Source organism: Exophiala bonariae, assembly GCF_035927105.1.
Source record: "Exophiala bonariae strain CCFEE 5792 chromosome Unknown scaffold_14, whole genome shotgun sequence".
In the NCBI taxonomy this organism is placed as follows: domain Eukaryota; kingdom Fungi; phylum Ascomycota; class Eurotiomycetes; order Chaetothyriales; family Herpotrichiellaceae; genus Exophiala; species Exophiala bonariae.
Genome location: NW_027042489.1, coordinates 202,283 through 215,352, shown reverse-complemented (window position 1 = coordinate 215,352; position 13,070 = coordinate 202,283). Strand labels below are relative to the sequence as shown.

Below are 13,070 nucleotides of genomic sequence, written 5' to 3'. Positions count from 1 at the left end.
TCGCTTGATGTGTCGGCCATTGAGATTTGCCGCCAGTCCACACCTTTACCGACGCCAATACTTGGCAAAGTCGGAAGTTGACCGAGTGGTAGGAAGGCCTTCTAGAAGCATTGGATCACTGTCTGGTCCGGAACCTGACCGAGTTATGCCGTTTCCTTCCTCTAAGAGGATATCACTCTTAAATGACGTCCTGAGTACAGAATGCTAGTCGTTGAGACGAGACTTGCAGTAGAACTCAGGTTTGCAAATGAATACGGATCAAATGCCATCCCTCTTTTGGATGTCACCAGTGCAGGGCAATGGCGTGTTTTTCCGTAGAGCAGGGTTCATAGTGGATTTACATACGACCCCCGCCTCAACAGTCCACACTTGAAGAATAACACAGGATGCGACAGAGCATGAGTAAGGATCTAACGGATCAGCTGATTTTGAAGGTCAGATTGGACAAAGACCAGAAACTCGATCACATTTCTTTCTGATAGCCGGGGTACCACGGAAGACAGTGATACGGATCATATGTGTGATGATGCAGCTCATCCGTGTCAAACACACCCTCGTACACTCCTGAATTAAGATTATTGTCATGTGTGTAGCACTGTGCTGACTGTGGAATGACAACGCCTTTCCGGAATTCCTTACCCATCGAAATGAAGAGTCGCGATTCTGGGTAGGGATCTTGTGGAGAATGAAATGTTCGAGGGCCGCCTTCTGTTCTAGATTTAGCTCCGCATCATATTCGTAGAGGCACAGTTTCCATGGAGTTGGGTGTGATAACCGGACGGAACAACCGGAGTCGACTCCGCACTCGCATTAGCCGTAGTTGACCTTTCATTCGCCAACCAATTGGAATTGCTCCCTAAAAGCCTTGCCCACGATGAAGCTCACACCACGCAGGTTTGGCCGTAGCCTGTAATTGAGTTTGTAAGGGTTTCCACCCAAAAGAGTGCTGTCAATAATGTGGGCAGTGCATTGATAAAGATTGCAAGCCACCAGCGGTCTTCTTTCCATCTCCCATTGAGATAACGGAGGCGGGGGTTGAACTCAGGTCGTAGATATTTGGGGAAATCAATCTCGGTCAACTTCCGTGAGGAGATTCTCAGACTGGGCAGACCAAGGTGCAACTCAGGCAGGTGTACAGCTGATGGAATCTGACCGAGCATAGGATATCATGCCCTAGGATATTGCCTCGTAGTTCCAGTTTGTTGCGTTCTTATCTTCAATATAAGGAGAGAGCAATCACTCCTCTTGGCTGTGTAAGTGGCGCATTGTTACATCTAGAAGCTCGAAGTAGCCTGCTTCTCAAAGACCATTTGCACTAGTGACATGTCGGATATCGGTACTTGACTTGAGTACCTTGGTTATCATTACAGCAGGCTCAGAAGTGAGAAACAAGCCTAAACCATAAGGATGGATAGCAAACCAACGGTACTTGTGAGTATCGCGGCAGGAGCGGCAGCGGGTGCGACCGAGACGTTCGTTACTGTGAGTGAGCATCTGCAACACCATACAGAATTTCGCGTGTACGAGGAGGCGATCTCAACTCTACCACATTTCTGGCCTTGTGACGATGATGAGATTGTTGACTGACGTCGTCTTTAGTACCCAACAGAATATATCAAGACGTACAGACAGCTGCCTCCCCCAACTTCGAGCGCTGGGTCATTGGAAACTTACCGCCCAAAGACCAACATCCAAGTGCTCCGGGATACTCTCAGGGCTTCTGGACCTCGTGGGCTATACTCAGGCTGCTCTGCGCTTGCCGTTAGTAACGCAGCAAAAGGTGGTATTCGCTTTATATCCTTTACACAGAGCCAGGCGTGGCTGCGGAAGACGACTTTCGGCAAAACAAATCCTGGATGGAGCAATGCTCTTGCAGGACTGGCGGCTGGGGCTACAGAGTCCATCCTTGTCGTTACACCTGGAGAGGCATTAAAGACCAAGATCATACATGATCAATCTGCAGTCGGGGTAAGCAGACTGGGTCTTGAGAGGCTGAACTTGGCACAAGCAGCCATGCGTGTCGCCAAAATGGACGGTGTTCGAGCACTCTGGAGCGGTTTGGGACCCGTGCTTTGCAAACAAGGAACGAATAGTGCTGTGCGGTTCGCCACATTTGGTTGGGTTTTGGATAACATTCGACAAACCTGGAAGATGGATGGTGTAGGTGCCACCGTGATGGCAGGCGCTGTCAGTGGCGTGGTTACCACGTAAGCTCCCCAGCAAGTCAGGAGGAACTCCAAAGCAAGATGATTTGTGCTAATCTTCTCATTCTTCAGCTATGCTTCCATGCCTTTTGATAATATCAAAACACGTATGCAAAGTCTGGATTCGACAAAGTCTGTGGGCATGTTCAGACTTGCCTTCTCAATGCTGAGGATGGAAGGTCCATTGGTGTTCTGGAGAGCAACAACACCACGACTCATGCGATTGACTGTAAGTGTAGGAGCCCTTCGTCCAGGTCATCAGACTAACAAACTTCAAGATGTCAAGCGCAATAACCTTCACAGTCTTCAACCAGATTGTTGAACTTGCCGCAGGACTGAAGGAGCAGCCATGGGCTTCAGGAGCAAAAACGGAGATTTGAGCTTGAGAGTTTCCCCTTGAAAACTAAGGGGACCAATGTTGACTGCCCAGGTCAATGGCACCGAGATGTGATCGTCAACAAGAAGCAACCCGACTCCAAGTCGAGATCGAATATATTTCAACCATTGGGTATCATCTGTCAACAACTTCCTAGCCAATGGGAGGATAGATCGTGTGAACAGCAGTTGCCCACACAGCTGGCAAATCGACACGAAGGCTACTAACCTTGATAACCGCGCCTTCGACAAAAGATTGAGAACTGAGACAAGATCAGAAGTATGATCTTTATGTCGCACCAAAGGCCATATAATCGACAGGACCACATAAGAGCACTATGATTTGCTCTTATACAGCGCGTCACCTCAACGGACATCGCGGCCATCAGCTTGCATTAAAGTAGCGGCCAGGCAACTCACCAGGAATGAGTATTCCTGATGCAGTGCGATGGTGGAACTCAACTCCGAGTAGTGCCATCACTTCTCTGCGACAGGCTTCTACACACACATCCCGAGATGTCAAAATCTCAAACAAAGTTGGCCCAAGAAACCTCGCAGGCTTACCACGATCGACCACCAGTCGGCGCGGTCTTCGTAAGTGGTGGAGATTCATTGTTCCCGAGGTCGATACTGAGCTCTTGCTCCGAGTGTTCGCGCCAGTGGCATGAAGGGATCCTTTCCACCGGCAGGAAACTTTCGGACATTGAATTTGGCATGAGCTGCTTCTCGACCGGGTATATTGTCAACTAGGGTGACGATAAAGCAGAGATCATTGGTGATGAGGGTTTAGGGGAATAACGACGAAGATCAAAATTTAGTACTCGGCTTACCTTCCAACTTGTGTTGAATATCATTCTTGCCTCTCGCCCGGCATCACGCTTACGACTTATTAATCCTGGAGAAAGTCCAGGACGTAGATGCCCAGTCTATTGAAGCGTAGAGTTTTGGCGATGCTCAAAGTATCGGGATTGTCATACTTGACTCCGGCACTGCGTGTATTATGATTTTGAGGCTTGATAGAAAGCGACAGCAGGAGCGGAGGACAGGATCTCGAGCTTAAATCTTCGAATCCCCTGACTTAGCACGACAGAGAAGTCTTGATAGAGTGCAACATCCCGCATGATCGATGGGTAAACTGCTCGAGGTTAGAAAAATATCCATCCATTTTCGCTGAGGGATTTGGGATAATGTCTACCCTTACTCCCAAGCCGACCAGGCAGTCGACGGCCTGTAACTGGTGTCGGTTGCATAAAATGAAATGCGATACCGAGCAACCATCATGCCGCAATTGTCAGAAACGGAGAGTTCCTTGCGTTACGACTGATCTGCGACGACCCGAGAGGAATGGTCGAAGAACGGAACCCAAAGGACGCCGCCAAAGTCGCAACACCATTCCAACACCTGAGGGTAGTCGACATACTGCAACGGATCGTGGAAATCCTCTATCAACGGACCAGCAGATGCCTCGCTCACCGTCCGCGACACCATCACCAACCAGTCATCTTCTCGCTCATATGGAACACGATAGTGCGATACCATCCATTTTCACTACACCCTTCCAGAATGGAAGTCAACAGTCCAGTAGGGCCCACCAGGTGAACGATTCGAATGTCGGCTCTACATACCAGACGTCGAGTACAGACCTAGCCGATGGTACGAGAGATACAAGGGCAGAAGCAGACCAAACCCATCAAAACTCAAAGCTCCTGTTCGTGACTGACAAGAGCCGCTCTCGACTGCAGATCGTTGGCAGTGGAAGTAGCATCTATGTTATGGCGCATTGGCTGGACCTCTTCTTCGCCAAACATTCTTACTGGCGTCCCATATATCCCTATTTTCAACAAGGACTTGCATACTCGATCGAAGTGCCGTTGCCATTCTTGCATACACTACCACAGTTACCAACGCCTTCACAAACCACCGACTACATCTCCACTTTCTTCTCCCAGTTTTATCCAATCTATCCGATAATCGATCGATCCATGCTGGAAAGATCACTAGAAACCTTGGGCCCCAAATTAGAACAACAACCACAGCGGTTTGCACCTGAGGACTACCCTTCTCTCGCATGCCTCTATGCCGTGTTCAGCATCGCTGCGGATGAACTCGAGGGCTGTCCGACAAGTTCAGGAGCAACGTACCTCGAAGGTGCATATTTCTTGTATGCACATCTGGTCGCGCTACCATATGTCACCTCGGTGCAAGCTCTGCTTCTCTTGGCGATAGTGCTGAGACACCGAAACAAAGATGGCGCCAGTCTGGGAACACTTGGTCAAGCGATTCGAATCGCTCAATCGATCGGCCTACACCAGCATATGTCTGCCGCCGACGTCATTGGCTCCAGCTCTGAGAACGGTGCAATGGATGTCGCGTCCCAGACAGATCTTCACTCCCGAATATGGTGGACGGCATACATTCTTGAGAGGACTATGGAGCTTGAGACTGGGAGGCCATCCGCAATCCGAGACTCCGAGTGCAATCAAGTGCGTCCCGCACCTGCAGCAACTCATCGCAACGATGGGCCTCGCTTTGACTATTTTGGATCTCTGGTTCAGCTCGCTCAGATCCAGACTCAGATAATCGAGCTGTTTTACACCTCGAAACAACGACGTGAAACCAAGGAGCTGCTGCATGAAATGGGGAGATTGGATCGTGCTTTGTTGGACTGGACAGTCCAGTTTCCCGAAGACATTAGGTAAAGTCTCTGGTCAACTCTACTGAGCCTAAACTGACTGACCAGGCCTGGCCGAGACATATTTTGTGCAGAAGAAGAATACCATCTCGCGACCTACGTGACGCTGCAATACCATCAGACGTGAGCGATGCATCTTTTGCCGTGAAGTCACTGACTGACCGCCATGCTAGGTTCGTCGCACTCCACAGACCAGCTCTCATGTCTGCCACCCCATGGCTGAGGAGCCGCGTCAACCACCTCTGTGCCGGGACACCGTGGCGAGGCAGATTGAGATACGCACTGTGCATCGGTGCTGCATCCGCTCGAGCTGGGCTGAAGGCGTTAAACGACCTGTTGCTCTATGCAAAGGCTTCGAGGTTGATCACGGCGAATCAGACATTACTACTCACTCTAGTGCTTGCCATATATGTCACCCGCATCCCTACCAGTAGGATGAACGCATCAGATCTCGCGGTAGGGTGTAACCCATCTTTTTTCACAAGCTCTGACCATTGGCTAAATCCGGGCAGATTGTAGTCACGTTCGCCCAAGAAATCGAGCAGGACTACCTGGCGATGGGCCAGGATGTTGATTTCGCCAATGGTAAGATGACCTAACCTGGGACTCCGGAATAGACACATTGCTAAACGAACCAAACCAAAGGCCTTGGCATATTGCGGACACAACTGTCCGAGCACGTAAGGTTGACGAAAGCGAACCTCAGCCAGACTTCAAGCTCGGGCGGTGCAGCCACGGTGGTTCAAGAACCATCAGATGATGACATGTCGATGGACCTTATCCCGGACTTCGACCTCAGCAGTCTCGATGACGTTTGGCCTTCGCTCTGGACCGATGACCTGAGTGGTCTCTATGTGAATGATGCGAATCAGGACACCCTGAGTGCTTACCTGCTTGGCGTGCCTCGGATGAACAATTGAGACATGATCACTGTTTTCCCCGTTGGGTAGCAAACCGCCTTGGTTGGTAGAAAAAGGGGTGAACTGCGGTTGCCAGTGTCGACCGGCTATGGGCCCAGCTTCCTAGCTAGATGGTTTGCCAGGTCTGAATTGTTGGTGCAACGGAGAAGGTTTATTGAGAGCCTCAATACAAAGACGAAAGATGCGGGATGGAGTCAAACCCCAATGAATATCCCTCCTCGGTTTCACAACTCCTGGACAATTGAGTTCTGCACTCTTTCACGTATCTCGCGGCACTGCCGTCCGTAGAACGACCGTCACAGCACGAGGCTGCAGGTCTTACAATCATCTGTAGACATAGGCAAGTACTCGGAACACAGATTGTGTTGTTTGGCTTGGGAAGGGTCGAAGGACGGTCGGGTGACTAGGCCACTGCTTGAGCCCATGATCAGTTGTCCAAGAGGTTCAAGGTTCTTACTGGAGGCTTGGTCGATGGAATATCATTTGATGTGGCTCTTGCGGCCCGATCACAACCAGACTTGAAGTATGAAGCAACTCGCACCAGTGCCGACATTGAAGTACGGATCAGTACAGAGGGGTTCACAACAGTCGTCGGCGGCTGGCGGTTGTGGTTACAACATTGCTCTGCTGGCACGATGGTTCTGGCTGCTCAATGCCGTACGAGTACGGGTTCAGAGCAGCCCTGGCCCCTTGGCCCCACGACAGCGATGGTACGTAGTGCGGGAAATGTGAGGTGACCTACGAGTATGGAAGGACAGCTCAAGCAAAGCGCCTGTGGTCCAACCAGGACGGCATCAGCATACACGACATTCCTGCACAGCGCCTTCGGCATGCAGGGTGGAAAAGTGAAGGTCCTTCGCTGACGAAAAAAACTCTAAGATCTGAAACAACGATTGTCGCATCTTGTGCGAAGTAAGTCTGTCAATCCCCTATTCTTTGCGTGCTTCGGGAGCAGCGGCGGCAAGGGTTGGAAGGAGGGGGGTTAGCAGGGTACAAGGTGTAGAGATCGTGTCCGTAAGCTGGGCATAGCTAGGCATGCCACTCACACTCCCTGTCAGGCAAGGCCTGCCAAAAGTTGGGCATGCCCAGAAGCTGTCGCCACACCTATGGACCACAGTACTCGTACTCGGCAGGAGAAATAAAATCCAAAAAATTCAACGCCTTTGCATTTCAGTCCAGCCAGTCATGGGCCGATATGGCATTCTTTCTGCAAAATCACAATCGTACAACCCCTTGCAATGTAGAGAATAGTGCCAATTTGAAACGTGAAGCACATCACTGCACTCTCGCAGTTGGAAATTGAACGCTCCGTTATTGCAATACTTTTGGGTCGCGCAGGGCCGCCCAGCAATTTTGGTTGTGATTGCAATAACAATGTTTGCTGACCAGAATTTCGGTGTCGGGGGCAGGAGTGGTGTGAGCCTTTGGGATCTCGCTTTGCTTGAACGAACTAGAAAATCCAGGATGATTCCCAAGTGTTGGCCCCCCAGAATTAGCGGAATCAACCTGTGCTGCAGGCAGGCGGGCATTGCAATGGCAATGTACTTCGTGGCTCTGGCCCCTATTTCGGATCATTAAGCGACGCAGCTAGCAGTGAGCTGGATAGGGCGCGGGCCACTCGGGCTTTTTTCGCAAGCTTGACCGTACGGATTTTAGATGCTGATCGACAGGTACCAGGAACCTAACGTGCTAGCGCACCCTACGAGTAGGTGCCCGGAACCGGGGACTTTCAGCGCTCGAGGGTTACGCCATGTGCGCGGCGCTTTCCCTCACATGTTCTGTCTCATCAAATGCAGGAGTTGATAGATTCGCGGCTTCAGAAACGCATTGTAGAAACTTTATGGCTACATCAGTTGATGTTCATTGTTTGCTGTCTTGTGGCTGGATGTGAGGATTGAGCTTTCACCAGCGTTTGACCAGCTGTAGCAGCCCATTTGGACCAGACGTATTGCAGTCAATTTTGATATGTTGCCACGTCCTGTGCTTACCATATCCAGATCTATAGATTTGCCAGTCATGGAGATCAGAAGCCAGCCGTAGCTTCGTGGGCATCTTATCAGTCTAAGTCGAGCAAGTACATTCGTCGAGCGCATCAATAACGCTCAGAGACTTTCCTGGGGATGTGGATGGCCACTACATCTACACGGCCACTTGTCAATATCTTGCTCCAGGTGGCATTGGTGGTCGACGAGGCGTGCCTAGTGGAGAGTGAGCAATTTGCTACACGGCGCACACTGTGAAGAGGTCAGGCAACTTGTTTTATGGCCAGCATGGTGATTCATGAATGATAGCATGCATTGTTTCCAGTGATAAGATCACCGTATTCCCGAGTACAAACACTTGCGTGCACCTCTCCAGACTTCTTCGAGCATTTGTCGCCTTGGGAGGAGGGTCTGTAACTGGTCAGTTGAACTGAAGGCATTTTGCGAAAGGACATCCAACTAACCGGGAAGACAACAACAACTTCACCAGCATTCTCGACAATGACAGCCAAGTAGAACCTGACCTCTAATCCTATGAAAGCTTCATGGATGACGATGTCCTGGACTTCACTGGTCGGGATGAAGGTCGTTGTGGGTGGCAGGAAGAAGTAAGGGGAGCTGGTTGACGTCTGTATTCCTAGGCCTTGCAGGACCAGTAGAGACTCCTTGATGTGGTCTCTTTTCAGGCATGCATAGAATATGATGAGGCTGATGGGTGCTAATATCCACCACTCCAGGTTCTCAGCCAGAGGTCTGATGATCCGACCAATCAGAGTCATATTTATGACCCAGCCTGCATATTGGTGAGGCACGGATCCTGGAGAGGTCAGAGTCTGTGCCTTTGCTACGTTGACCAGCAACGCATAGATGACCAGCAAAGCGCGACAGCCATAGCGTAAAGCTGTGAGCAACCTCTGTCTCGAGTTTGCGCGCTGGCGGGTATCGACGGTGAATGAAACGGTCGTGGGAGATGGACAGAAGATCTCCAGATACTGTGCTGATCCAGAGAACATGGTGGTAGAGGTGGGTCTCTGGAACTCGGTACCCGCCGAAGAACCCCGTCGATGGGCCGCGTGGCCAGGTAGCCCGAGTGAGAGGCTGGCAAAGTGGTATGTGCTATTGAGGCTGGTGAATAAAGTTATGCTCCTTATTCGTAGTCCGCCACTCGGAAAGCATAAAGATGGAAAAGCTCAAGCCTGAAACAATCGAGGAACCAGGGAGCGCGTGTCGGAATGGAGAGATGTTGAGAAGGATTGAGCCCCTCGCCAGCTATTCTTGGTCTCTGTGTTGTTGCGAAGCTGGGAGATCAGCACTGTCGTAACTAAACGATAATGAAGGGGCACTGTAGATCCGTCCCTAGCAGCGTCTGACCATGGGAGGACCTTGACAACCAAGAGTCTTGGGGGCTGGCGTTATTTTCTATGACCATTCCCGGCTTTGGAGCAGATTTGTTGTTGTGGTGGTGAGGTAATGGGAAAGTGGTTTGTGTGGCAGCCCCAATTCAGGTACGGGCGACGAGGAACTGCCGAACGCCGATATTAGATCTCGGAGCCGGAATAACGATTGTCCCAGGACTAGGCGGGCACGTGTTCCCTGTCCTCGTAAACTCGTTCACATTAAGACAAGTCCTTCCGTGTCTATCTCTCGTTCACTCGCAACCCGCTCGAGTTCGTCATCTTCAACTAATTACAGTAGCCTCAGGGCACGATCCCAAAACACTTCAGGCATAGTCTTCGGCCTCAAGTGGTCTAAAGCAACCCATTAGCCCATCTGAATTCCACCGGTAATTACGGTTGAGTTCTTGGAGAAGAGGTCAAGATGCACACATCCGTCATCTCCGCACAGAACAAGACCTTGGATCCCATGCTAGCGACCCTGCCCCCTGCGTCGAGCTGGCCGTTCACTCATCCAGGTTGGTCTTAGCCTTGTGACCCTCTCTCCGACCCACAGTCAATCATGTCCACTTTTCAGAACAATGTGGCGGCAGGTTGATCAATGGTGCCCGTGATCCTACGCCTCGTCAATCTGTCGGCCGGCCAAGAGCCCGCCAGAAAGGGGCATTGTTGTTTCACACCAGGCCAGACTGGGTCTCGCTGGGCCCCAGATCCATGAATGGTGACAATGCATTTCCACCGGGGTAGGTGCTGCTTTCAACTATATCTTGCCTTGACGCCTCGGCCACCTTTGCAACTTGCCTTCTCGTTTTTAAAAGGTCTGTGACTTTCGCTTCCCTCTTTCGACGCCTGTCTACCCACGTTCATTTAATCCCAGGAGGATACATACACTCATTCAGTGAATACTTGTTATAAGTTTCACTCTTTCTCCAGACAAGCATTCCTCGGAAAATACACTCTTTTTACAGCGATTTCGAAGCTCACCAGAGAAACATAAATCCTCGCAAACATGTACGCCCTCAAGACCATCTCCGTTTTGGCCATTGCTGCCACCACTGTTTTCGCTGCGCCCACTCCTGCTGAGGGTTCTGCTCTCGCGGCCCGTCAATGGCGCGGTGGTAACAGATTCTGGAACCGCCCTTCCCCCGACGCCGAAACCACCACCTGGGGCTACGGCGGTGACTCTTCTTCAACTGAAGAGACTTCCTCCCCAGACACATCATCCAACTACGGCCCAGTTTCATGGGGTGCTCAATCCTCCGCTCCAGCAGCCCCTGCAACTTCTTCCGCTGCTCCTGCGTCATCAGGTGGCTGGTCAGCAGCTCCGTCAAGCGCCCCAGCTCCATCAAGCGCACCAGTCGCTTCCCCAGGTGGCGGCGGTGACTGGTTCTCTATTGCCAACAAATGGCGCGTGGCTGGTGGCAAGCCTGCCTTCACCGAGAGCTCCAAGCTCGTTGCCAACGCCCAAGACACTGCTGATAACTCTGTCGGTGGATTGATCCACAAGTTGAACCCAGGAACCTTCGCTCAGGTTCTCGCCCCTGGTGATGCCAGCAACTTCGAGAGCGTCTACCTTGGAGGCTGGCTCTGCGAGCTTCCAAACTCACCAGGACTCAATGGCGTCTGCGCCTCAGCATCAGGAGGATGGAACCATGAGGGACAAACCGGCCACGCTGAGATTTTGACCGGCGACTATAAAAGCATCGGCTGTGCGCTCTCGTCAGCTACTGGCGTGTGGGCTTGCGATTTGGCATAAGCGGTGGATTACTGAACCCCTTCCGCAAACGATATGGCGTTTGTCACGCCTATTGCAATATATGTGACGACTAGTTCTATCTCCTTCTGATCTTTATAGTATTTACATACTATGAAGCCTTTGAAACGTTTTTATTTTTTTGGAAATCAAATTTTATTGGTGAAAACGTGTATTAAGTGCATATCCACGAGTTTTGGCGAACCTGACCCTAAGGAGCTCCAAACCCACAGCCACGGGCGACGAGTTGCTCAGATGAGTTGAAGTTGCCCAAGAGAATTCGTTTGTTTAGCGGCAATGTTAGCCGTTTTTAGCTCCAGGGGCATTTTACTCAAGGACCAATCACTTGTCTTGTGCAGCCGACGTACCTTGCATTAGGCCAGAACGAAGCTTGGACCACCCCCTCCCAACCATGAAGGGTTCGGGTCTGAAGACTCGCAATTCATTGTCCATTTCAAGTCTTGTGCCTTTCCCGTTCTTCATTCACCACTTACTCCGTATGTCAATATGGCCTAGACGGCAGTCTACAACTGAGAGGCATCCAGCGAGATACCTGCTCGCCTAGATACCCACCTCCTCGTAGCTATATATGCTACAAAAGACATAGCGACCATGGTCCGCCAACATCCGTTCTGCCATCGTTGAACGTATGCGCTATGTACAGGTCGCAAGCCAATCCTGAATCTCTCATAGAGTGACCTGGAAATTGCGGACTTCGTACCAAGATGATCCAAGAAATGTCGCTCAATCTGGCAGCTTGGCAAGCCTCGACGTTAGCACCCAACCAGTTTAGGCCAAATCTGCTGGCGTGGTGTTCTTTTAGCGTACGTACTTACGAACCCTACTCACCTAACAGAGACACATACTCGTACGCCGCCTCTATCCGTCTTTCTGTGGCTGCATTCTAGTAAACCACATCAATCTCAGGAGATCATTTCTAGAAGTAGAAGAAACCCCTAGTTCCAGGAACAACTGCCGACACGGAGTCAGAATTCTCCTAGTCTCGCATGCACAACACTCAGCAGTGCGGGGGCGGGTGTGACGCCGAGGCGGGCAATTTCGTAGAAGGAAATACGAGTAGAGCAGAGCCGCCGACGCATGAAGAGTCCACAAAGAGTCAAGAAACAAGTGAAAGGACCTCGTTGCGAAGTCCGGAGTATACTTATCTGTCAGTCGTAATTATGTACAAATTGCCCAATTTTGTAGTACGCTCTGTGGCCCATGACCACGTAGTCTCACATACGGTGTAAAGGACAGTAATTCTCTTACCAGCCAGAAAGACACCTATACAGCGCGGATTAGAGCATTAACAATACTCCGAACTTCATGGAACCTATAACCAGAACGCACAAGTAGTCCTCAAACGAACAAGATTACGAAGTAGATATGGAAACTCTTTTGGAGACACGCCCTGGCCAATCTCAACATTAGCGGCACGCTAGAGGTACGCTAACGCAGGTACAGTTCCAAAAATCTTTGCACACACAAATATATTTTTTGCGGTTTCACTTTCTTTCGCAATCGACCATAGGATACAGAAAACAGGGCTTCCCGTTCGCTCAGCCGTACTTAAGCTGTATGCCGATTCGTTAGTACTAAAGTGGGTGACCATTTGGGAATCCGGATTGTTGATTGTTTTTGGTTTTTTTGGTGATTCTAACGTAAAGGCATGAGACTTATACTCACTGGTCGCGTAGGACTCACTTCTGGTGGTGGTGTCGAGGGGATGACGGCGCTGCTCCGAGGGAAA

The 13,070-nt window shown here is 50.7% G+C and overlaps 4 protein-coding genes across 4 annotated transcripts; 3 read left to right on the top strand and 1 right to left on the bottom strand.

Moving 5' to 3' along the window:
* Positions 1-1,407: 1,407 nt before the first annotated feature.
* On the top strand, positions 1,408-2,584 carry LTR84_002736 (uncharacterized protein; the record flags this gene model as incomplete). The annotated part of the gene is made up of 4 exons (XM_064846337.1): positions 1,408-1,482; positions 1,600-2,207; positions 2,277-2,433; positions 2,483-2,584. The coding sequence occupies 4 exons, from the start codon at positions 1,408-1,410 to the stop codon at positions 2,582-2,584; spliced, it is 942 nt and encodes a 313-aa protein (XP_064705947.1).
* A 1,248-nt stretch (positions 2,585-3,832) lies between these two features.
* Positions 3,833-6,191, top strand: LTR84_002735 (uncharacterized protein; the record flags this gene model as incomplete). The annotated part of the gene is made up of 5 exons (XM_064846336.1): positions 3,833-5,274; positions 5,320-5,394; positions 5,445-5,727; positions 5,784-5,856; positions 5,917-6,191. The coding sequence occupies 5 exons, from the start codon at positions 3,833-3,835 to the stop codon at positions 6,189-6,191; spliced, it is 2,148 nt and encodes a 715-aa protein (XP_064705946.1).
* A 2,315-nt stretch (positions 6,192-8,506) lies between these two features.
* LTR84_002734 (uncharacterized protein) lies at positions 8,507-9,186 on the bottom strand (the record flags this gene model as incomplete). The annotated part of the gene is made up of 2 exons (XM_064846335.1): positions 8,507-8,584; positions 8,638-9,186. 2 exons carry the CDS (start codon positions 9,184-9,186, stop codon positions 8,507-8,509), a joined length of 627 nt encoding a protein of 208 aa, XP_064705945.1.
* A 1,390-nt stretch (positions 9,187-10,576) lies between these two features.
* Positions 10,577-11,323, top strand: LTR84_002733 (uncharacterized protein; the record flags this gene model as incomplete). The annotated part of the gene is made up of 1 exon (XM_064846334.1): positions 10,577-11,323. One exon carries the CDS (start codon positions 10,577-10,579, stop codon positions 11,321-11,323), a length of 747 nt encoding a protein of 248 aa, XP_064705944.1.
* Positions 11,324-13,070: the final 1,747 nt, after the last annotated feature.